The sequence below is a fragment of the Stegodyphus dumicola genome, chromosome 9, assembly GCF_044657685.1.
Source record: "Stegodyphus dumicola isolate Sdum_Otavi_A_Nest chromosome 9, ASM4465768v1".
Classification (NCBI taxonomy): domain Eukaryota; kingdom Metazoa; phylum Arthropoda; class Arachnida; order Araneae; family Eresidae; genus Stegodyphus; species Stegodyphus dumicola.
In genome coordinates, this window is record NC_140776.1 from 172,914,005 (window position 1) to 172,940,782 (window position 26,778).

The 26,778-nt window shown below is 34.9% G+C and overlaps 1 protein-coding gene across 3 annotated transcripts in view; it reads left to right on the forward strand.

Moving 5' to 3' along the window:
- Positions 1-26,778, forward strand: part of LOC118185970 (uncharacterized) — a 166,643-nt gene that overhangs the window by 33,731 nt on the left and 106,134 nt on the right. Inside the window, exon 1 of one of the 3 annotated variants that reach the window (XM_085824355.1) lies at positions 11,329-13,563. The exons of the other annotated variants lie outside the window; for them this stretch is intronic. Coding sequence (XP_085680481.1) covers positions 13,497-13,563 — 67 coding nt within the window. The 5' untranslated portion in view covers positions 11,329-13,496. Of the gene's footprint in view, positions 1-11,328; positions 13,564-26,778 lie in introns of those variants that run through there. 3 annotated transcript variants of the gene reach the window in all.

The following is a 26,778-nucleotide window of genomic DNA, read 5'->3' on the forward strand; positions in this document are numbered from 1 at the left end:
ATTCCCGATATACACAGTCTCGCGAGCTGGAGATAAAAGTACTTTTTTTCTATATAACGTTGCCATTTCTCGCTTTTAAAGCATTGAGTTTGTAAATCAAAAATTCGTTAGTTTTACAAAATATAAAATCTATAATAAAACAAATTCCAAATTTGGGATTTCAGATGCCCATATTCGCAGTAGGATTTCGTCATTCAAAATTCGATGGCTCTACGTACCATTGTTTTATCACAATGCGAGAAATAGACAATCATTTTTGCAGATTTTTCATTATTTAATTTCTTCAAATATAATGCAGGACTCTAACATTTTGTGGCAACAGTTTGAAAAGTGAACCGACATTTATGAGTCCGACGCAAAATCGCAAAACGAAAACAATAGTCCTTCAGGGACAAAGCCCCTTCGGACTAAAAAGGGGGGGCAGGAATTGAATTTTTACTTCAATATTTTTACTTCCTTGTACGAGGTAAAAAGGAAGTATTCTAATCGCGAAAAGTTTCAGGCAGCATATTTCAACGAAAATATCCATTTTGACCGCTATCGAATGCAATTTAACTATGTTTTCCCCTGATATCTGTACGTAAGGACAGAATAAAAGACTCTTCCTCCAAAAAAATTATAAAACTGCTTTAAAATGAATTCTGAAGAGAATTTTTCGTGGCGTCTGTACGAACATATGTACGTACGAACGCACGTACGTATCTCGCATAACTCAAAAACGAGTAGCCTCAGAACGTTGAAATTTTGTATATAGGACTGCTATAACATGTAGATGTGCACCTCCTATTTTGGTTGCAATCGGCCGCACCAAACGTATATAAATATATTTATATGTATATCCACTCTGTTACCCGTCTCGGTGATCTCAGTTTCTTTACTCTTATATGTTTGTAAATTGTACATTTTTTGCTTTAAAAATGATTGAATTATGTTGTTTTTATCTTCTGGTTATGCCTTTAGTAAATATGTGTGCAATATTTTTAAAATTATCAGCAATTTTAAACTTGTTTAATTGCCTCTTAAGTCTTTTTTTAATGGCGGCCATTGATGTTTACATTTGAATCAGGAGACTAGTGGATTTGTTGCCAATCTAGATTAACTTAGCTTCGCAACAACAAAGATAACGCCTTCATTTATTATTGCGAATTAAATCATGCTTAATCCTTTCTGGAATTTTTTCGAGGAAAGAAGTGTTTAAGAGTTACTTCATAATTTTTAATAAAGATATTTAGAGTTTTTATGTATTTTTGCCTTCTCGCGAAGTGAGAACTGAATTAATAGAATGAGAAATACTCAATCGTCAGTGAAAAACTGTTTCTTTTTTGTGTTGTTTTCTTAATTTCTTTTATACATCATTCTAGCTTTATTATAGTATTTGAATAGAACAATGTGGCAACGATTAGATAATTCTATTCTTTAAATGATATAAATTTTGCGCATGATGAGTTATAATATGAACGAAATATAATACTGTTAAGTGAATCTAGCGCCAGAGTGTCGCTATGGTAAATAAATACTAGATTGAATTTTAAAGAATGCATTTATTCTATTGTGCTTTATGCGCTTTCGGCGAAGTAGATTTAATTCAATCCAATAAGTTTAAATGAAACGCAAGAAAAAATGCGTATAATTTAATATTCCGTACAAGGAAGTCATGTGGTGTACACATCAGATTTTTTTCTCAAATTGTACTGATATAATTAATTGAAAAAACTACCTTTAAACATTACAGAATTATTTAATTTTGTTACATTGAAACTTAAAAGAAAAAAAAAAAAAAAAAAAAAAAAAAAAGTAACTTCTGTTTGGCGTAGATGTTCGAATAAGACTTTATCGATTTCCTGAGTGATCTGAAACAGGTCGCTCGTTTTCAGGAAAAAAATTTCGTTTCCGAAGAAGAAGAACCGGTGTTTGATCGCCTTTTAAATCGAAAGTTTATTCATTAGTTTTATTCAAAAGTTTCGAAAGTTCAGTGTTATTCAAAATTTACGCCAATTGAGGTTGTGCTTTTTTGCCTAATTTAAAATTTTAAATTGAAGGGTTTCTCATCCACTTGATTTTAATTACAGATTTCAGTTAACGAATGCAATTTTATCTGATTAAGTGTATTTTTAAAAACTGTATTCATAATTTTTTTTCCCTCCCTTATACAGTAAGACACCGCTTAACGCGGGGGATACGTTCCATCAAAGTAGAGCGTAATGCGAAACAGCGCTAAACGAGGCTATCTTTACATGTAAATATTGGGGTTAAGGGAAGATGGCTAGGAAATTGGTTAGGTATTAAATTTAAAAAGTATGTTTTTTTAATAAAAATAAAACCAAACATTTATTTCTTAAAGCCCAAATTAATACCACATTATTATTTCTTGCAAAAATAAAAACAAAATATAAATAACAAAACGAATATTCTTAAAAAAAAACAAAATTCTCAGTCAGTCATATTTAGTTAGCCTTCCGCGTTTTCAGTGTTCTGCCTTTTTGTGACAAAAGCATCTAATGTTGTTTGCCTTTTTCTTTTGCGTTGTTCTCTTAAAAGTTCTTCATAAACGGATAGAGCATCTCTAACACCATGCCTTACCTTTGAGCTCCTGTCAAAATTCGGATCATTTTCAATGAATTGATCCATTATTTCATTTATGGTAGACAAACTCCTTTTTACAAACGCCATCGAAAGTTCTTTTTGCTCTTCTTCTGAATCACTGCTGCCAACATTTTTGTTTTCTTCTTGTTCAGTTAATTCCTTGAGCTCATCATTAGAAAGACTAACCGCTGCTTCTTGAATTATTTCTTCGACATCTTCCACATTTACCCCTTCAAAATATGTCTGTACAATATCGCACCAAACAAGAAATACAAGTACACTCTTTCGGATATGTATTTGAAACCTATCGCTGCATAATATTTCGGGGAATCCTCATATGCTGCGAGCGATTTCGTGGAATCCCCGGGTTGAAATAAAAGAGCGCTAAACCGAAACAGCGCTAAACGAAACAGCGTTAAGCGGGGTCTTACTGTACGAACAAAACACTGGGAAAACTAGCAACCAAGAAACTTCACTTAAGTTGCTTCGTAGAAGGCTAACCAGACTGTTTCGAATTTTACCAAACTGCTAAATTTAACAAATTTGTTTTAAAACAGATAAATCTCTTGCAAATATGATATTGAACGAGCTTAATTATGCCGAAGAATGGAAATTTTTTAATAGTAGAAGTAACAGTAGTTCTTTTAAGTAGAAGTATTCAGTGCAACCTATCCAGTTTCAATATTACAATATGATATGCATTTGCTTAGTGTAAAATCACTAAAATAATGCAATTCATTCATCACATTTCATCGATAAACTTATTCCATACGATAGACCCTCCGATAAGCAATCTTTATTTTTAATTAAACGTTAGGCAGGATATCCGAATAGCTAGCCAATGCGAAAAGCCATATAAAACAATTTTTAGATTCTACAGATTGTAATTCTGATTGCAAAAGTACATATAATGTTGCGCAAAAATATTTATTACACATTTATTTTGAAGTTGGAAAACAGCTTTTATTACTTTTAACTCACTTACAGGTTATTATTTTTAATTGCAATTCTTATTTTCAAGGAAACTCTCGTCATTTTTTTTTTTTAATGAAGATATCACTAGTATATAAACTGTTTCGCTCCTTTGATTAACTTCGTTATAGATTCAACAATTTTCCTCCCACGATTAATAACCACACACTTTATTAACGCTGAACTCCGCTCGACGATTCTGAATTCGAATGCTTTGTACAGACGATGGTTTTGTCGTCATAAATCTTTGTGGTTTAAACAAAAGTCGTTAAGTCCATTCACATTTGTTTAACAGGGTTTAAGCCGTAGCTAATCAGGGAAAGGTTTGGTTTGGTTTATTAGATTACGGCAAAGCACTCGAGGGCTATCTGTCTTAAGGGAGGGATGCCTTCATGGAGGACTTTCTAAGGGAAACTGGCTCGTATACACGTTACACATGGGGTAAACCACGAAAACACCCATACAGCCAGCCCGTTCGCGGGATTCGAACCTCGGACCGAACTACCAGTGTTCAGTGACGTTACCGGTCGGCCGCTGGTAGGCCCTCAGGGAAAGCGCTAAACGAAACAGTGTTAAGCGGGGTCTTACTGTACTTAATTTCAATTTTTGCTTAACTAAAAACTTTTATTAATATTACCTTTTTCTTTTTATTAATATTACCCTTTTCTTTCGTATTATTATTATTATTCTTAAATGAAGAACTCATGAGCTCGTGCTTCTAGAAAATTTACGGGGCTTCCCATTTCTGAAAGTTATTATAAGATACTCGTTGGCTGTTCAACCATTCACGTTCATTTCTCTTCCTCGCTTCGCTCTATCTCTCCACAGTACGCTAGGCTGGCTAAGAGAGAGATTTTTGCGATTTCTATCGTTTATAACATGAATAAGTAGTAGTATTCTTTAGAAAGTCCTTCGCAAGAACGTTTCCGGATTTGGCAGATCGCAAGAACGTTGCCGGATTGGCATGAAGGCAGGTAGCCTTCATGTGTTTTGTCATAATCAGTCAACGTAATCTTTGAGAATTTTGAAGTTTATTTTATTTAACGCTTTTTTTTTTCTTTGCCTTTCAGTTCCAGTTCATTAATTATGCATATTTTACAAAAGGAAGTAAAATTTATCTCACTTTTAACTTGAGAATCAGTCAAGCAATCAATGAAAAATTAAAAGCTTTTAGGACTGCATTGTGACATACATGTGAATAGTGAAATAAGCATAAATGTTTTTAAACATTTCTAGAACTGGAATGAAATATGCAACGACATTTACTATTTTGTAAACCAAACCTTGTTGGATACTTCCGATTGCCAAATGTAATGCAGCGACTTGGGGAAAGACGAGAAAAGTGCAGTTTGTTCTATAGTTAGTTTTTCTTTTCGTTTCTTGTAATTTCTTAAAGAGCAAAAAATGGAATTTAGTTAAATCAGGGTTTCTTAAACTGTGGGTAGCGACCCCCAGGGGGGGGTCGCGGGACCTGCAGCAGGGTGTCGCCAAAAATTTAGCAATTTTGATATTTCTTTAACTTACTATAATAATTTTACAATTACCTAATATTTTTACACAAATGTATCTGTAAAAAGATAAATATAAAACAATACAGACAGAGAAAAAATGAAAATATTTCAACGCATTCTTTTTATAATAGGAAACGTTCATTTTACTTGCTTTGCACGTGACGCTGTCGTTTCGTCTGTTACTTATTTAAAATTTTCACATTGTTCTAGGTTTTAAAATTAGAAATTAAAGTTTAATGACCTAAAACTGCATTAGTATATTACAGTACAAGGGAAAAAATTGACAGTTTCACACACGCGTGCGGCAGATTTGCGCAATGCTTATGGAGTCCCACAAAGTTTAGAGGTTATTTCGTATTATAAAGTAACGTATTATAATGTAAAAATTAAACATGCTATAAAGTTATTTCGTTTCAAAAGAAACGAAAAACGGCTTTTTACAAGATTCAGATCATTATCATTTTTAGATTTTCTGTGAATCTGACTGAGCATCTGGATGGGAGGCAGCTTTCCAAACGAATTGTTTGTACTACACAGAAATTTCCGTCTTCTCGCACCGAAACACAAAGAACTTCAAATTAACAATTGTAAATGCATGGCTGCCCTGCATCGAAGCTTTTAAGTACTTACCTCATCAACGGCACTATTCTTCTCAGGGAACTAATGTGTGGTTTCCAAAACTAATGTTATATGGCTAATTGCATTTTGAGTGCTTTTGCATTTCTGTGGGAAGAAATGTAGGTGCTCTGAAAACATGCTTAAAAAAAAAAAAAAAAAAAAAAAAAAAAAAAAAAAAAAAAAAATTATTATTATTATTTAAATGTATTATTTGACTAGCGTCATAATCGTCATTAACTTTGAAATAGCTGAGGTTACAAATGTGTAGCATCCAAACTTAAAATAGTTGAGAAGAGATTGTAATGGCGAAATTTGATTAGCCGCTTAAGGATTATTTTTCGTGAAAATTATCATAAAACTATCCAATTTTTATTGTAGATATTAATAGTGGTTAAGTTTTTTAAATCATATATGCAATTAAAATTATATACAAGCTACTGTTGCCATCTAATTTTTCTAACAAAATGTAAAGCATCAGAAATTTTCATTGGCTGTTATGTGTGAGTTTTGCCTTGTTTGGGTATAACTTCGCTAAAGTTTGATCCCATCAGTATCACAGCCCATAATACTAATGGTCACTATCAGAAAGGAAGAAGTGGGAAAAAAATTATCTGGACATTTTACCCAACCACGCTTGCTTAGCAAGTATCATCTTTTTCACAATGAATAGCAGTTAAATGAAAGAAAATACCCACAGTTAAATTTTTTCGACAAAATATTGTTTCCCCCCACTTCACACACATACACACAGAAAAAAAAGGGAGGGGGGGAAGAACAGTAATCGCATTTATTCTCTTTTTATCATAGATTTTATTCCAATGGAAGACTGACTTTTGTTTCTGAATTTTTATGTCGCATGCCATCATTTGTGTTTGTTAAACTCTATGATTATCTTCATTTTGGAAAGTTGTATTTTAGTGCTTTATTCTTCTGAAAACTGCATTCGCTTGGTGGAAGAACGCTTTTATTTATCTTTCTGTATCGTTACACCTCAAGTTATCTTGTATCCACTTATGCGTGTAATTCTTCGTCTCTGCTCATGTTTTGCCGCTTCGGGAATCAGCTACAATGCTATCGTACCAGTGTTTGTATTGCTTGGTTGGTTTTGCTTTATTATTGTTTCTTTTTAACCCCCTGGCTTTGAAATATTGATATTGTACCATTTTCATTCTTAAATTGTGAAGTGTTTTATTTTCATATTTGGTTTTGCCTAAAGCGATCCTACTGTAATTGGAACAAATTGAGTTAGTTTCTTTAGAGGCACCATTGTGGTTATTTAAAATAGGGAAAAAGCTGCGGATAATGATTTATGTCAGAAAAAAACACTGCAAGGCTATCTAATTTGAGATGTAGGCCTGCATGGAAAACATTTTGTAGAAAACTGACTACTATTTACGATCGTCTCTATAGTTTTTTCTTTTGCCAGATATTGAACCGCAGACGATATGCGAATTTTCAGTCAGTTGATGAATACATTCAGTTGACCACTGCGTACAGTCAAGCATGAATGTACATTTTTTTTTCTTTTTTTTTTTGGATTAAGTTCGTATTTATTTGTATGAAATATCTGAAAGTTATTTGAGTAATATTTATGTTGAATAATCATTGTGGTTATTTCAGTTTCCTTGCGCAATTGAAAAATCGTTCTGTAGCTTATCTAGTGTTTATAAATCTTTATAAATGTTGCAGGTAGACATCCTGCAACATTTATAGAGTAGTATTATTAATGCTATTCATATGCGTAATCCCTCCCATACGTTTAAAAGACAGAAAATTATTCGGGAAAAGCGAATGAAACGAACTTAAATGGGCATTGGGAAGTCTATTGTCTGCATGGTTAGTATAATGTATGGTCAGCTAGCGCTTCTGAATACATATTTAGAAAAAGTGTAGTTTATTCTTGCACCATATCCTATCAGGTTCGCCCAAGGGGCCATGGTCTGCTTCAGCAGTACAGTAGTCTTTGTGTATAGATTCGTAGCAACTAGAACATGGTTCGCCCATTCACCATAATCTTACTGATTATCTTTGATGAAGAACTATTGATTGTCTTTGCTGAAGAGCTAAGAATTCGTTACGGATTCTTTGATCCTCCAAATTACCAAAGAAGGTAATAAAATCATGGTAGCAGTGCAGCAGGAATGAGTCAAAAACACTGAATTCCGGCATAACACTGAAGCCTTGTGTTGCCTTTTCACCGAAGCTATATGAATTAAATAGTTTCCTGCCTTTCCAAAAATATTCGAAAGGCAGCAAACAGTTTGAAAGAATCCCATTGTTTGGTCAAATATCAGCGTTTATTAAATAATTTGTCTCTGATAGTTGTTGAATTATTTTTACAGAATTTTCCATTTAACTAATGTTTTGCTTGGCTTCGAAGGAGCCACAACTAGAGCTAAGTCTCTTTTTTGAAATTTACTTTCTACGGCCTTGCGATAGTACCAGAATTTTTGCTTCTCTTTGTCTTCATTTATATGCTGATCAGTGAGTTCTTCATATCTCGTCATTCGATTTACTAATTCGAAAACATATTCTACTACACTGTTTTCTTCCTCTTCTGTACCAGGTAATTTTTCATGCAATAGCATAATATGAGTTCTTAAGTTTCTGCCGTGAACTAATTCTATTGGAGAGAACCCCTAACCTTTTCTGGGGAATTCAATGTAATCACATTCATAAAAGATGTGGCTTGATCGGTCTGCACCTTTTTTGAAAAGCCCATTTGACTAAAAATTTGAAGGAAAACATCGGCAGTCGTGGTTGAACAAAGATTTGCAACAGAAGCATCTGCATATTTAGAAGATCTGCAGAAGATAGTTAATTTCTGAAGTGTCACGGCCAAAGGCTCTCAGGTACCAGTATTTGTTTTTGAAAATAATTCTATGATTTCAAAAGGCGACAAATTTCAAAGGTGCCTTTTTTTTTAACAAATTTCTCAACATTTTTTTAACAGTTAGGTCAATTCAAAGTTTCGAATAATTACCTTTTGAACCAAAGATGAGCCGCTGTTTCTTCATGACAAATAGTCATCAACTATTTTCGATATCTTTCAGGAACAACAACCAATAGTCTTAATGTTCCATTACGGTTTTTTTTTTTTTTAGTCCAAAGGGATTTGAATCCCGAACCGACACTAACTGTCGGTTCTACTGGTTCGATTGACGAAATTCAAAAATTGTCGGTAGAACGAGAGATATTGAACTTTTTTTAGTCCAAAGGGATTTGAATCCCGAAGGACTATTAGTTTCATTTTGGCATTTTGCGTCGGACTCATAAATGTCGGTTCACTTTTCAAACTGTTGCCACAAAATGTTAGAGTCCTGCATTATATTTGAAGAAATTAAATAATGAAAAATCTGCATAAATGTATGTATATTTCTCGTATTGTGATAAAACAACGGTACATAGAGTCATCGAATTTTGAATAACGTAATCCTCCAACGAATATGAGCATGTGGAAGACCAAATTTGAAATTTGAAATTTGTTTTATGATCGATTTCCTATTTTTTAAAACTTTGACGAATTTTTGATTAACAAACTCAAGGATTTCAAAGCGAGCAATGGCAACGTTGTGCAGAAAAAAAACATTTTTATCTCCAGCGCGTGAGTCTCTGTATCGGAAATTCTAAAGATATGCTCGTTTTAAAACTATTTTGCGATATTGCTGTTGCACTGGATCTTATGGTTTAAGTGCGAGGAACATGATATTTAATAAAGAAAGGTAACATACAAAATATTAAAAAACGCCCCTTTGGACGTAATTTAAAATCTGAAACATTTCAGTTTTTTTTTGGTTTTGTTTTGTGTGTGTGTGTCTAAAGGTTTACTATAATTGTCCGATTCTCTTTTCAAATTGTTGCCATCAAATATTATCGCCCTGTATTATATTTCAAGAAATTAAATAATGAAGAATCTGCACAAATGTATGCGTGTTTCTGGCATTGTGATAAAACGACGGTACCTAGAGCTATCCAATTTTAAATAACGTATGTTTCTACCCGAATATGGGCATCTGGAAGCCCGAATTTGGAATTTGTGTTATTATCTATTTCATATTTTGTAAAACTTTAACGAATTTTTTGAACATAGAACTGATGATAGCTTGATAAAATTTATTTTCTAAAAGTAACACTTTACAGTTCTGGAACACAAAACTACTAGTACAGCTCACCTCAGTGAGACAAAGCACAGTTAGTAGTTACCACTTCAAACTATCAAGAACGTTAAACACAACGCAATGCGAAACGCATCTAAAAAGCGAAGCTCGCACGGAGATGTCTCATTACTCCGAAGTCTAGACTCAACTGAAAAACTGACACTGTCTCCAACTTAAATAATTTCAAACTGACACTTAAATAATTTCTTCCCCGAGAAATTTCTAGTCGAAGTTACTATAAGGCATATATGGTTATAGTTACACATAAGGGCCGGGTGCGGTTGCAGTTACATATAAAGATTAATTACAGCTATACAGAGACTCAATCAAAATGGCGTTTGGCGACAAAATTATTCTCCAAAAACTATCGCTGACGTGGCGATATCTCGCCAATTTAGCGAAACAGCTATTTACCTCACTGTTAAATAGTTGGTGTATTAGATTACGGCACAGCACTCGAGGGCTATCTGCCTTAAGGGAGGGATGCCTTCGTGGAGGACTTTTTAAGGGAAACTGGCTCGTATACACGTTACACATGGGGAAAACCACGAAAACACCCATGCAGCCAGCCCGTTCGCGGGATTCGAACCTCGGACCGAACTACCAGTGTTCAGCGACGTTACCGCTCGGCCGCTGGTGGGCCACTGTTAAATAGACTTCCTTCTGTGATCATATTTTTCGGGCAGAGCATCGCTTTTCTTAACTGTCCATGTTACCTTATACAAAATTCATAACAGTATAATAGCAAAATACGAAATCAGCTGTCAATAAATATTTTTTGTCAGTTGTTCATCATAATTTTACTTTATTCAGTTTGACTTGTATTTCATCTTTTTCTCCCATGCATGCGATTATTGTCCCGAATGCGATTGGTCGATTAACATCTTATACAGTATCAGCTATATCCTATGTAATCGTTTTTGCATCTTATCGATTGGGCTGTTTTTGTGATGTTTCCAATTTTGAAATAATAATAATATATTAATAATAAAAGACATGTTATATTTACATACACATGGACTGACATCATTCTGATGCTTTTCTTGGTTATATTTTGTGCATTCGATAGCGTAAGAAATGTAATAAGAATTAGATCCAGTATTTTTTCTTCCTTTAAGTTTTCAGCTAATTTGCATTTGTCAGCACTTGAAGTATGCTTTACTGACATGTAGTTAATTTATTCAAATTTATATTTAACAGATATTCAAATTCATATTTTTAAATAAAAGGTGCAGTTTCTAGGTGCGTTAAGTGAAATACGGCAAACACAATGTTTGTTTGTTTTAGTTTTTTTGTGTTTGTTTTTAGTGAATTCCAGATTTCATCTTTCCTGTGCCAAAGTAAGCATGCATAAATTCTTAGAATTTGGGTATATTATTTATTAAAAAAATGTTTTTTTCTAAATTCTTGCTTGAGCATAAAAATTATAGAAATCTCTCTCTCTCTCTCTAATTTTTTTTTTTTTTTTTAAAGGGGGCAATTTGCCCGGAAGGGCTATTAATTTCGTTTTGGCATTTTGCGTCGATTCACGATAAGCGTTGTTCACTTTTCAGATTGTTGCCACCAAGTATTATCGCCCTGTATTATATTTAAAGAAAGTAAATAATGAAGAATCTGCATGAAAGTATGTATGTTTCTCGCATTGTGATAAAACAACGGTGCCCAGAGCCATCAGAATTTGAATAACGTAATCTTCTGTAGAATATAGCATGTGGAAACCCTAATTTGAATTATCGGTTTCATATTTTGTAACACTTCAACGAATTTTTGATTAAAAAAATGAACGATTTCAAAGCGGGCAATGGCAACACTGTACGGAAAGGGAAAAAAAAAAAAAAAAAAAAAAAAAAAAAAAAAAAAAAATTACCTTCAGCGCGCGAGACTGTGTATCGGAAATTCTAAAGATATGCTGATTTTAAAATTATTTTGCGATATTGCTGTTGAACTGCATTTTATGGTTTTAAAGCGAAGAATGAATAAAGGTAACACACAAAATGTTAAAAAAGCGGCCCCTTGGACGTAATTTAAAATCTGAAACCTTTCAGATATATATATATATATATTTTTATATAGGGATATGTTTATTAAGTTTTTCAGTGTGGGAGATATGAAAAACTCAACTGTTACCTCCGTGAGGATTCGAGCCAAGGATTCATTTGCTAGCTGCGTGCTGATCACTTGCGGTGGAATTCAGTAATTCCTTATAAAATTTCGTTATTTAATTGTTATATAAATCCTATATTATTATAAGAATATATATTATAATATCTTATATTATTATAAGAATATAGGTTATTTAAATTATTATATAAATTCTTATAAAATTTCGTTCAAAAATGTTGTGACTAGAACCGTAAAAATCCTCAGACTAATCCGTGGAAATTTTTGGAAAATTGCTTGGAAACAAACAATTCGAATTTGTTTTTGCAAAGAATGTATGAACCATGAATTTATATTATAATTTTGCACTGTTATTTTGGTACAAAATAGGATTTTTTAAGAATAAATTTTTTTTTAAACGCTTGGATTATAAACTCCCATCCCCGAACCAATAGCGAATCTGTATTTTCAGTTAATCTGCGGATCCACCTAAGGCCGGTAACACTGGTAGTTCGACTCGGGCGAACGGGCTTGCCCTATGAGTAACATGAATACAAACCAGTTTATTTTAAAACTTTCTTCCGAAGGTGTCCTGTGTAGGAAGATAACCCTCGCGAATTTTACTGTAATTGAAATAATCCAATCCAGTCAATAAATTTACACTACTGAGTGTTTTACCAATTAATTTATCGTGGCTTTTCTTATATTAACCGTTGAAAAAGATGAACAAAAGTTCCAATTTTCTAATTCAGCGCGGGGCCACGTATACGCGGGCAATACCAATACAATTGTAATTTTACTTTGCTAATTAAAATTAGTGCATGATAATCAAATTTACATAATAACTCTTTTTACATGATGACTACCTGCATATATTCAGCTAGCATGTCCCTAAATAGTGAAATATTTACACCCGTTTTTCGTGCTCTAAGTTATTACAATGCCCTGCACTTGTATTTTTAATTTGTGTAATTAATTCTCCTTATCGGACTACATAAACCTGTTTCAAGAACACGGAAATTGACCCCGACGTATCTCGAAAGGCCTGGTGGGGAAACATAGCAATGAAAACATAGAATTCATCAAATAAATGAATAAATAAAAGCTCGCTTTCAGACCATAATAAGTAAAGCGTTTTTAAAAACCTACACGCATAATACAAAACCCACAAACGGCGGTCACATTTATAAAGCGGAGTGAGTGGCTGTCATCTGCATACCAAACGTAATTGTTGAAGGTCGTCAGGTGTCAAAGCTCTTGAAATCTTGCTTGGGACGAAAAAATATAACGAACAAAAAAAAAAAAAAAAAAAGAAACGAGAAGTGTGGTTGGTATGTGAACTCACGAACGCCTACTGTGGATTTAGAAGATAATGTCTGCCGGGAGTGTCGTCTTCCATTCGAAGGAAATGGAAATTGCCGTCGATGAAACTCTAGAAATCGCTCAAGCGGACGGTATGGAGTTTTCCTTTGGAGGGTAGTTAGACGACAGAGCGATTTTGATCGTTTCGTTGTGTAATGTGCCGTACCTGTTTGCAGACGTGTTTTCCTGAGGTATGCTGTGGATTTCTCTCAAAAAGGACATCACCAAGAAGATAATGAGAAGTAAAAGTTATATGAAAGGTAAGGTAAAAGACCTTTGTTAAATGTTAAGTATTTGCGCACTAAAAGATGTAATTCGGAAATTCAAATATGTCATATGTATTTGCGTAAATTTCTTGGTTTCTGGCCGTACATATTATATTAGATAGAATTCGAATTTTAATTTGTTATTGCCGCTTCAGTCTTCCCGTTATTTCCCTTTTTACTTCCTTGTACGAAGTAAAAAGGAAGTATTGTAATCGCGAAAAGCTTCAGGCAGCATATTTCAACGAAAATATCCATTTTGACCGCTATCGAATGCAATTTAACAATGTTTTTCCTTGACATCTGTACGTAAGGACAGAATAAAAGACTCTTTTCCTCCAAAAAAATTATAAAGCTGCTTTAAAATGAATTCTGAAGAGAATTTTTCGTGGTGTCTGTACGTACGTATGTATCTCGCATAACTCAAAAACAAGTAGCCTCAGAACGTTGAAATTTAGTATATAGGATTACTATAACATGTAGATGTGCAATAGGCCGCACCAAACGTATATAAATATATTTATATAAAAATTGTAGAAAGCTCGCCTAAAAGTTACCAAGAGCTGCTGCTCCAAAAGGTTTAAAACGTTTTCAAAAATTAATACACATGAAAAGCAAATCATTAGACATGTAAAACATAAATAAAATTAAAAAACTGAAAAAGTTAAAAAGTAAGCGGAAAATGGTAAATTAGCCAAATTCGACTTCCAAACAGGCTTTTCAAGGGAAATTTCATTTATTTGAACGTCGAACCAAGCTAACCCCATTACGCGTTTCGCCGAAACAGACAACTGAAACTTTTTCGCTAAAAAAATTTTTTGACAAAGTGTCTTAGAAATTTTAATAGTCTCAATTCTCTGTTCCAATTTCCCGACGCGTCCGCTCAGAATGACACATTAAGGTGTTAAAATATGTTAATCAAAATCAAAATTTCCTAAATCTAGTCTAAAATTAAAATCAAAACGAAAATAAATAGCGATGAGCTATTAGTCCTAAAAATACAAAAACATACGGGCTGGGCCTGCAAGCTTAAAGATTAACAATTTAATTATAAAATAATAGATTTTAGAAAACTGTAAGAAAACCTGTAATTAATATAAAATAAAAAATTAGGAAAAGAAACGAACAAACTCAGTGGGTCTTGCTAAGACCAAGAAAAAGTTGTAACAAAAGAAACAAAAAACTGACCTTTGGCGATGCAAAGCTGTCCCTCTGAAACTTGTTTGAAAATGGCTGCTAACTTCTAGCGTCTTATATTTTGGTCTTATTTATTTAACAATTTTTATATTTTATTTATTTTGCAGCATATTGCGCAAGATGTTTTCTAGACCAAAATTGGTTTTTCACAAATTGTTATTACTGCTTTGCTTGATAAAATATATTTATATATATATATCCACTTTGTTACGTGGCTCAGTGATCTCAGTTTCTTTACTCTTATTTGCTTGTAATTTGTGCATTTTGTGCTTTAAAAATGATTGAATTATGCTGTTATTATCTTCCGGAGCAAATCTGCAAGCAATATTTGTAGAATTATCGATAATTTAAAAGCTGTTTAAGTGCGGTTAAGCCTAATTTTTAAATAACATGGTGGACATATTTGTTTACATTTGAAACAGCAGAATAGTAGATTTGTTGCCAATCTAGAGAGACTAAGCTTCGCAGCAACAAAGATAACGCCTTCATTTATTATTGCGAATTAAATCATGCTTAATCCTTTCTGGAATTTTTTCGAGGAAATAAGTATTTAAGATTCACTTCGCAATTTTTAATATAGATATTTTGAGTTTTTATATATTTTTGCCTTGTCGCGAAGCGAGAACTGAATTAATGGAATGGGAAATACTGAATCATATGTGAAAAGCTTTTCTTTTTTTGTTTTGTTTGCTTAATTTCTTTTATACATCGTTCTAGCTTTATTATAGTATTTGAATAGAACATGTGGCAACGATTAGATAGTTCTTTAAATGATATAAATTTTGTGCATTCTGAGTTATAATATGAACGAAATATAATACTGTTAAGTGAATCTAGCGCCAGAGTGTCGCTATGGTAAATAAATACTAGATTGAATTTTAAAGAATGCATTTATTCTATTGTGCTTTATGCGCTTTCGGCGAAGTAGATTTAATTCAATCCAATAAGTTTAAATGAAATGCAAGAAAAATTGCGTATAATTTAATATTCCGTACATGGAAGTCGTGTTGCACACATCAGATTTTTTTATCTTAAGTAGAAGATCAGTTATTTTAAGTATTAAAATTAGAATGGGAGACGTTCAATAATAACGTTATAGACAAGACCAATTAGACGTTCAATAAGACGTTATAGACAAGACCAATTAGAATGTAAACTAAACCAACGAGAAGTTTGCCTATGGCAGCGGCCATGATGAGTCGTGACGTCATACCGTAACGTTTCATATCTTCAATTTCATTGCACGGGAGATAGGAGGAGAAGGCTTAATTCTAACTACTTTGGATTCAACAAAAATTGCCGTTTCAAGACTAGCATCCCATTCGGGACTAACGTCACTTTTGAGCTTAGCGTTAATGAAAGATTCTGAGAGTAGGATTTTTACTGAAATGTATGCTTTTTTTAGTTCTATGACTTTTGTTGTTGTTGTCGTCGTCATTGTGTGATTTTTATCACCTGCATATTTATGCCCGGTAGCTTAAACACATCATCCCTGAAAATGAAGCATTAATGTTTCTCAAAAGTAGCACGGTTATTGCTCTTAGCGAGATTTTTTTACGTTCAGTAGCATTTTTACTTTGGAAAGACATGACAAATTTTCTTTGTGACATGACCTGTTAATTTTTTCCCTGTTTATTTTATGCGTGCGTAGCAGAGTAGAATAATATAAATGATTAAAATAGGGCAGAAATAATTTTCTTTTTAATCGTTATATCTTGTCAGTTTCATTGCTTCCGATAAAAGTGAAACGTAGCAGTAAAACGGATTATTGAGTATTGTTTATGAGAATAACTGTTTATATACGGCGTATTTTATTTTTATAGTTAGTTCCCACTCATTGGTGTTTTATTTAATTTGAGTCTTGCTATTGTGATCCTACTTTCGACTGATGTAGAATAAATACTGGCATCTCATTTCTAAACTTTAAAAATTTCGTGCTTAAAATCGTATGAAACTAATTTTCAAGCCGATTTAATACGTCATTCCATTTGTTGTGCAATCGGTTTTCTACTGAAAAGCAACAGTCCGTAAGAAAAGAGGATAAGTTAGTATTCAGTATTTTTCTTTTATTAATCTGAGTTCCAGGATATGCTAATTCTTTCAGAGCTTTGAAAATTTCACGTTGTTCCAGTTTTGTTCAGTTTATAGTTTTGTAGGGTTTATATTTATTTTAACTAACATTTATTTTAAGTTTAAACTATCTTTCCTGTCAAGCCTTACTTTCCCCTGGAATTGCCAATGCCAGAGTATGTAAATTTTAGTAGAACGCGCAAAGTATTCAAAATTGTCAGCGGAAGTAATATGAGTTAAATAGATGGGAAACGAGTTCGAAAGTGTGCTTTTCTTGCTTCACGAGCGTGTAGGTGGCTAGTTAGAAATTGAAGAACCACGCATTTCGGCCTGTGTGCTTGCCTCGGTAGATAGTTAAATCTTTCAACGTAAAATTCAGAAGTTTGCTGAATTATCAGCGGTATTTTAGAACGCGGTTGGGTTAGTTACGTTTAGAGAGCCTCGTAGGTAGTCACTTGTTCTTATTCATTTTTAGTTTCTTATTTTTATTTTACCGCCGGGTCGGCGTAGTTTGTGAGCGTCAAGAGCACGCATCTGTAATTTCTAAAGTTGAATAAAAAGGGATTTAAACCCTTCTCAAGACTTTGTCTACTTTCCAGTTCATAGCAGTCACCACTATTGTTGCGTGCAGGTTGGAAGCGCGCAACATTACAGTTTGATATTTGATTTTATTTTTACAATTTGAAGACAAGAAGCAAGAAAACCAACTGTTCGGGCAATATATCATCTGCGCCTATTTTAAATTTGCTAGAGAAGCATGAATAAAACCATGAGAATGATGTTTGATTATTCGCGGGATGTCTAAGTCGTTAATGAGCGTTTTGACTAACATGCAGTAGGCTACGGATCTTTTAATTTGCCCATTAGTGGGATGATTAATGCTTTTTTTTTTTCGAAAGAAATTTTGAGCGAATACTGGATGCTTTTCAAGTCATCAGGCAGGATGTTAGGAATGCAAATCAACACTTTTCAGACCAGAAATCAGTAAAAATCAATTATACGCGCGTGAAGATTCGAATCGCGGGTCTTCCGTGTGCTTGGTCGACGTGTTGACCACTTACACCACAAGACCATTCACAGAGGAGCACTCTGTTTTCTCACAAACTTAAGCCATGACTTGCGCTTACAACAAATTTGCTACATTTTAATGGGGGGGGGGAACTGTAATTTACGCAGGTCAGGATTTCGTGGCCTGAAATGTCGTGTTCGTAAGTAAAGGCCAGCCCGTTAATAGGTTTCCCTAAAGGTACCTTTCCGAAAGAAAAATGTGTTTGTATTTTGATGTAATTAATCTGACCTGTTAGGGTAAGATTATCCTATCAGACCTAGGTTTTCAACTGTTAATTGGTAAACTTTAAGTTGTGACCTATTTCGAATTAACACGTTGAGCGCCAAGCGTGTATTTCTTAGGCAATCCCGTTCAGGCGACGCGTGCTGCTTAAAAGCGCTGGCTCTGTAGGGCAGTAGAAGATAGTTTACGTTTGGAACGTGATTCCTATAGGCATTCATTCAACACGTTACGCTCCAAGTCTGTTTTGTAAATAGTTACATTCTATGCAAAGATATTATGAAGCAGAAAATTACCATTACTGAAGTCCGGAAAGAATTAGCGCTATCCCTTACAAGTTGTGAAAAAGAAGATGTTCCATCGAAAAGAAATGCAAGAATATCTAAAATACGACAGCATAAACTCCAAAGAAAACCGGAAAAAGCCTCTGAAGTACGGAAATATTGTAAATTATGTTATGATAAAAATGCAACTGAAGCTGGTAGAGTAATGGCCAGAAAAAAGACTAAGACAGTTGTCACAATTTGTAATAGTTGTAATGGAGAACCGTTTTTATGCTTACCGTGTTTCAATGAAATCCATTAGTCCTGTAATGAATCAAAATTAAGTAAATTTTAAATAATTTTTCTGTAATTCCATGAAACAGTGTAAATTGTATAGTTATATATCATGTTACACGCTGTCAGCCAGCGGCTGTCGACCCGGCCTAAACGGAAAGTCAAGTGTCAGCCACAGATGGCTGACGCGGCCTAAACGGAAAGTCTAATGTCAGCAACAGATTGCTGATGCGGCCTAAACGGAAAGTCTAGTGTCAGCCACAGATGGCTGATGCGGTCTAAACGGAAAATCTAGTGTCAGCCACAGATGGCTGACGCGTCTAAACGGAAAATCTAGCGTCAGCCACAGATGGCTGACGCGTCCTAAACGGAAAGTCTAGTGTCAGCCATAGATGGCTGACATGCCGCTCAGCGTGTTAAGTAGGTAAAATCATTGAGTACACTGGTTCTCGACAATCGAATGGGCTTGCTGCATGGAGTTTGTGTGATTTCCTCATGTTGTAGTATAGTAAAAAGCCAGTTTCACCTAGACAAGTTCTCCAGGAAAGCATTCCTCTAACGGCAGATGCCCCATCAATGTTTTCTGTAATAAATAACTTAATCAGTTATAAGTAACCTAATATAATTTTGACGTTGATTTCAAATGAAAAAAATTCACAGTATTTAAGGAAGAGGCGAAAGATTATCCTTTATAAGTGATTTATTTTACTTTCATTCAATTCTAGTTAACGATTTTAATTTAAATCGGAAAGAATATTGTATTTTATAATCGAAAAAAGAACGTCTGGCCATCTTTTCTTAAGTCCCCCCCCCCCGACTTTTGTTATGCATAAAAAAGAAAGATGGTATAAATGGCTGATTTCTTTATTAATGGCATATTAATAAATCATAGGTTATATAAAAAATAATTTTTACCTTGATTTGATAGTAAATTTTTATATTATCCAAATCCGAATAATTTTTTTCCCGTGCCAAACAGGGTATGTTAACAATTTTAGTAACTTTTCCCTATTGGTTACTGAACTAATGAAACATATTCTTATGTTAATTGAAAGTCCATAGCGAAAGGCTTGATTACACTATCTGAATATTTGAACAAAACTGCAAAATGAAACTAAGCATTTAATTTCTTCCTTTTTTTTTTGCTGTAATCGTATAACACTCTCTCTTCTTTCCTCATTTTTTCTAGTGCGAAATAATTAATTGAAGAGATTTGCCTGAAGATACGAGAGCCTTGAGCTTTTGTAGTAAGCTGACAATATAATAATGAAAAATCTCCCCATCCACCGAGTTTTTGGGTAGATTAATTGGCGAGATTTCGAAACAGGGATGAACTATCTATCAGAGACTCTTTTAGTTGTTTGTGGTAATTAAACAGCAAGCTTGTGCTTGTGCTAGGTGTAATTCTTATTTTATCTGTTCATCTTGTGTATCATCTTTAGGCTTTATTTTGTCTTAGATTTCGCTTGGAAGGAATTTTTTTTTTTTTTTTTTTTTTTTACAGAATATGTTTTTGATGTTTTACTTAATACCTTTTAGATTAGAAATTTCCAGCCCTTTTCTTGCCCCGTTGGTCCCTTTTAAAAAAGAATAATTCTCTTCATCGACATACCTGTATTTTTCTCGGTAATATACAGCATACGTTATAAAATTAATAACATTAAATCTCTTAAATTTTACAAGTGGTTAGTATAACAAAATATTTTCCAAAGAAATACAATCCTTTTCAATAGCACACGTTTAGTTATCAAAGTCATGGAATTCTTTTCGATTCATTGTCGATGTAAACAAGTCAGTTTTATTACAAATCTGAAGATAATCGTTCTAGCTTCAGTGAGATTGATGTCTCTTTCTTTCAGTTTGTGTGGCATTGAGCAATTAATATATATCAACCAAATAGAATCATGTTTTTTTTTTTTTAAATTTTATTAATTTTGTCGCCATAGGGCTGTCAACAACAAGGAAGAATTCTGTCTCGGGTATTAAAAATAACCGTCAAATGCTGCAGTTACCTTTGAATAAGCAGCTTACCTCCGTGGGAAGAAGCAGATTGTTTAACTTTAATCATTAATGGCCGCACAGTTGCTCAAAAAGACGGTCCTTCATAAGTTTTAGCCTCTGATGGTCTGATCCCTGTATGAAACTGTAACTGTATCCAGCGGCATATGTAACTTCAACTGTAATTTCAAAAAATCGAAGATACTGGAAATTTCTCGGCAAGCGGGAGAAAACTATATATAAGCCCGGGGAGAGTATTAGTTCTCATTTTAAGTCAGGGTACTGAGAGATCACTCAGCGAGTTTACGCATTGAGAGGCGTATTATATTGTGTAGTGTTTAACGTTCTTAGTAGTCTGAAATGGTAATTACCGATTGTGCGTTGTCATAATGAGAAGAGCTGTACGGTACTTTTGTGTGAAAAGTTCTTCGAGTGTAAAGTGTTTCTTTCGGGAAAATAAATGTTATCAATCTGTCATCGGTTGTGTGTGCATTCATTCAGTCCATCACGAACCCGTACCCACGTAACAGTATTTATTGCTTTGGGATGCATAACTTGAAAAAGGTGCACTTATTGCAGAAAAAATTTATATATTTAAAAAATATATGAAATTCACTCATGTCCATAAATTAAAGATAATTCGGAGTCACGCGGAAATCGAATTCTAAAATAAATATATCACCAGTAAAATCACTACACACATCTTCAAGAATCATATGCAAATTTCAGGAAGTAACCAGATGACACCGATGGTACGTCACAATGACGAGAGTATAAGAGAGTGATATATAAGGAATACAGGCAAAGAAGTAAAATTGTTCGCAGGCGCTTTATAAGCATTTCAGTGCAATAACCGAATAGTTATGACACAAAGGACGCATTTGGATGATTTTTTACGTGGTAGAATTATCGGCCGTCTGGAATGTGAGCGTACCCAACTGGAAGTATCAGACGAACTTGGAATTGCCCAGAGTGTCATCTCCAGGCTTTGGCAACGATTCCAAGATGATGGTAATGTGAGTAGACGTTACAGCTCAGGTCGCCCCAGAGTTACAACGCCGAATGAGGACCGGTATTTGGCAGTTACTGCCAAAAGAAACAGGCGGAGCACAGCCTCAGACCTGTCTCGTCAGCTCTCTTCAGCCACTGGTACGACAATTTCAAGGCAGACCGTGTACAGACGCTTAGGTCAGATTCGTCTATATGCTCGTAGACCTGTCAGATGCGTTCCACTTACTGCAACTCACTGTCGCCTGCGATTAGCCTGGAGTAGAGAGCATGCATTGTGGACACAGCAACAGTGGGCTTGTGTGATGTTTTCCGACGAGTCCAGGTTTAGCTTGCAGTCTGATTCTCGCCGGACTTTCATATGGAGAGCTCCAGGTACCCGTTACCACCAAGAAAACATCATTGAACGACACCGTTACGGTGGTGCAGGAGTGCTCGTTTGGGGGGGGGAATTATTCTGCGTTCCAGAACTGACCTGCATGTTCATATTGGAACCATGACAAACCAAATCTATCGGGACGTCATTCTGGAACAACATGTACGTTTGTTTCGGGGCGCCATGGGCGCAGAATTTGTGTTTATGGGTGACAACGCCCGTCCTCACCGTGCAAACATCGTAAGCGAATGCCTTCAATCGGAGGATATCACCCGTATAGACTGGCCAGCATTCTCACCGGACTTGAATCCAGTAGAGCACGTGTGGGACATGCTTGGCCGACGAGTTGCAGCCCGTCAACCTTCTCCTACATGTCTACCGGAACTTCGGAGAGCATTGCTTTTAGAGTGGTGTAATATCCCCCCAAGATCAGATCGATAATTTGATACTCAGCATGCCTAGGCGTTGTATGGACTGTATTGCATCGTCTGGGAAACATACAATGTATTAACAATCATACCAACCATGTAATATTGGTTTTTTGTAAATAGGTTTATTTTTGTAATTTGCTCCAGGGAGAAAAAATAGCTAATTTTTTTAATAATATCAAACATATAGCATCTTTTTTTGCTCTTTACCTTCTGTTTAATAAATAAGCTTTACAAATAAGTCAGATTTGTTTTGCTTGTAACTCTTCCTTTGCCTGATTTTGCATTATCCTTAATTTATGGACACGAGTGTAGTTATAGTAGATTTTCCCCTTATGTTTATTTTATAATTAACGGAATCTTGATTATATCAGTCAAGTGATGGTGCATATTCGGCTATCGATTCGGTGATCATCATTGCCTCCATTAAAATTTCGTCAACGCCCAAAGTGATCAGTGCCAACCTCGTTCCCTTGCTTTAAATTGAAGGTGCAAGTAAATTTCAAATGATAATGTGTTTTTTTGGACTTTTCGCTATATACCCTAAATAAAATAAATTATTTATTGGGGGGGAGGCACATAAGGTACATAAACTATAGGACTAAAAGCGTGCCAAAATTTTAGTATCCTAGCTGATACCCGCCACATTGCTGAGCGCATTATCTATTTGAATGTGAACCTAGACTTCTTATATAGACGAAATGTTAATTTCGAACTGATAATTAATGTACATTTTTTTTTAATGTAGTACCAGTCAGTGAATCTGTCATACACAGATTTCCCCATCACCCATGAGGTACTGTGTCCCTATTATTTAACTTGGCGGGATTCCCAGTAGGCCTACACCACGAAAAACTGCCAACATAAAACTAAGATTTATATGTATTTAACTGTTGTCATAAGTTTCATGAAAATAAATGTTATTATCTTTGTTACCAAAGATAATTATTTGTCCTTGATTTTTTATGTATGGCAGTTTTTATAAATAAAAACATTTTTATTTTCCATCACAATAATTTATTTCTCTTAATAATAACATTTATTTTCATGAAACTTATGATAACAGTTAAATATAAATGTTATTATTAACCTTATCATTTAAATGTTGTTTGTATTCATTGGATAGATGAAAGTTACTTACCAATGTAATAATTTTAAAGGAAAATGCATTTATTAGCAACATTTCATATCTAGTTTTGGCAACAATAAAAGAAAATTCTGAACTTCGATTTGGAAACCAAATGTATGGGAAACCATTGGCTAGTACAGTTACGCAAGCAACCATTAAACAATCGGCGACAAACAGACAGTTAGCATATATATGAGGTACTTACGAGCCAAAACATTATGAAATTCACATGGAGCGATGACATTAATAAGGTTCGAGGCAGAGCTATCTCCACGATGAAAAATCTATTTCCGTTGATAGGGGAATATTCCAAACTGGATCTCCTGAGGAAGAGACATGTTTATCAGACCCATCTTGACGTGTGCTTCGTCGGCATGGGCGGCGGTCAACAAGAAGGATTTAAATAAATTGCAAGTTGTTCAAAATAAATACTTAAGGCTCATCACCCAAGCACACTTCTACGTGTCAAATGATACTCTACACAACGACCTTAAAATTGAATGCGTACAAGAATTTATCAATCGTATGAATAGAAGTTTCTTTAATAAGGCCACCAATTGCTCACACTTACGAGAATTCAACACCTTCGAATATGTTATACTACCTGAGGATGCTAATATCAGACCTTACGCTGCCCACCTCACCCGTAACTCGAATTTCCCGACTTAATTGCATCTTATGTATATATACGTATATAGTTATGTATATATTTTGTATTTCACATTTATTCTTTTATTCTCATTTTACCGTACTGACTTATTTTAGTATATAAAACTTTGTATTTTATGCATTTTTTTATGTATGTTATGTTAACATCAGTCAGATACCGACACTCTTGTCAAACCTCTCCTGGTCTTCGTTCTTGTTCGGTTTTCTAAAACCTTGTGGCGTATAGTCACCCCCCTTCTCTTCACCTCAGACCTCCTCTTACTCTGTCCGACTGTTACGTCATGCGCCTCTTGGGCAGACTTGTCATTGAGCCGGCAACATCGCACATATTAGCTATAGCTCGGCAATACATGTATTGATTGATTGATTGAAAACATTATGACCATCCCCACATTTTTAAATCAACTAGTCTTTATGACTGATGATGTGAGGGCACGCGATTAAGTGGGAATTTTATTTAACTGCTGCTGGAGAAGGTAAAGAATCATTCTTGCACTTACTTTTGCGAGTGATAGGAAAGGATACTGATCTAAACAAATTTGATAGATTGTAATGACCCAAAGACTTGGAACAAGTATCTCCGAAACTGCACGACTAGTACGTTGTTCACGATCCATTGTTAGTAGTTACGCAAAGTGGATAAATGATGGTGAAACCAGCAGTGGACGGCCAAGGAGATGGACATCCACGAGTCATCAAAGAAAAAAGGGCGTCGGAGACTGACCCGCTTGTAACAACAAAATCGGTGCCAGACAGTAGCTTATCTGACAGTCCAATACACTGCAGGTTCAAGTGCTAGTGTTTCGAAACACACAGTTTAGCGGAAGGTGTTGATGGATATGGGACTGCGCAGCAGACGTCCCACTTGTGTGCCTTTGCTGACCAAGCGTGATTATTAACTAAGCAGTACATAAATAAGCAAAGAAATTATAAGTACTTACGTTTACTACATTACCAGAAAAAGTATTTTATTTCCAGTTTATTATATTAAATTATACAAAATACCAGAAAAACGCTCTGATGTGGTTCTGAAGTGGACCTACATCATATTCGTCAATAGTCGTCGTTGTTGTTACGAAATGTACAGGTAGGGTGGGATAGCTTTACTGCAAAGCAGGTTTAGAGTTGCCAGAAAATGACAAAAGAAGGCAAGATTACCACATCTGGCGACATTTTGCAACAAAATTGGCGATATGTCATGGACGGATGGAGAACCTTCTGGAACGTATTCTTACCGGTTTAGCCCAGTATGTTCTCGAACATAAGCCAAAAGCTATATAAACCCCGCTGGTACGCGGAGAGTTAGTGAGTATCGAGTTAGTCCGTGCGGAGTCTATCTAGTTAACAGTCGGCCAGCGAGTGCCGAGTGGATCGTCGAGCGCATCGAAAAAGTCTCGCGGTTAGTGAATCGTCGAGAGAGTGTGTTGAGCTCCGACAACGACTAAACCGAGGAGTCGGGATCTGTGCTCTAGGGTATCGTCGAATGCATACATCGCGAGTTGTAGCGTGGAGAGTCTCGAGATTACGTGCACTTCCGAGAACGACCGAGCAGAGTCGGGAGCTGTACTCTGGTGCTTTGCAGTGAAGATGTCTTCACCGTGATAACCTGATGGCTGTGTCGCTGATTCTGCCAGCGTGTTTATAGTAGTTCTTCGACGACTGTAAAAAGTGATAGAAAATTGGAGCTGTCTTTGAATAATACCTGCCAATAAAGTGTGTTTCGGTATTCCATCAAGTAGTGTTGTCATTATTCACTCCAAATCCGCACGAACCCCGTGCGAACGTGAAGTAAAGGAATAAAAATTACGCAACAATATTAAAAATGCTGGTTAAACAATCCTATTTGGCATCTGTCAGTTGAAGTAGTCCTGTTTCGTTTCACTTTTGTCGGCTGTAAAACAACACTGACAGCCATTACTGTTTTTAATTCATACAAACATTGCCCTGATATGTCTCTCATCGTGGCCAGAAATTCGTCCTCATTGTGGACAGATAGCCATCAGAGTTCAGCAAGATGACGGAGCGGCGTTGCTGTCTCATATTCCGAACAGTTATTTGTTTAAGACCCACAGACATTCTACAGTTTGAATGTCGACACCAAAGTATAATCGACAATATTTGTCTGATGATTTACCGTCAGATGTGTGTATCACGTGATTCTTACTCTTAACCAAAGGCAAATACAGGGTATGTCACCTATTGTTATAGATACGGCTCGGTAGGTCACCTGATGCCATAATGGCGACAAAATTTTTTTATTACATTTTCTATAACGAACATAAAAATAAAAAAGTCCTAGATGAGTTACGTTTTCTTTTCCAGAAGTTATCTTCAATCATATGACCAGTTAAAAAAATTACATAATGTGTTTATATTTGTGTGTGTGAATGCATATTTATATTAATAATTGAAACGTAATGCTGAATTTTCAAATGGAAAATATAGTTGTGTGCTCCAAGCATAACACTGTAATTTGAAAGAAGCGTGGGTGA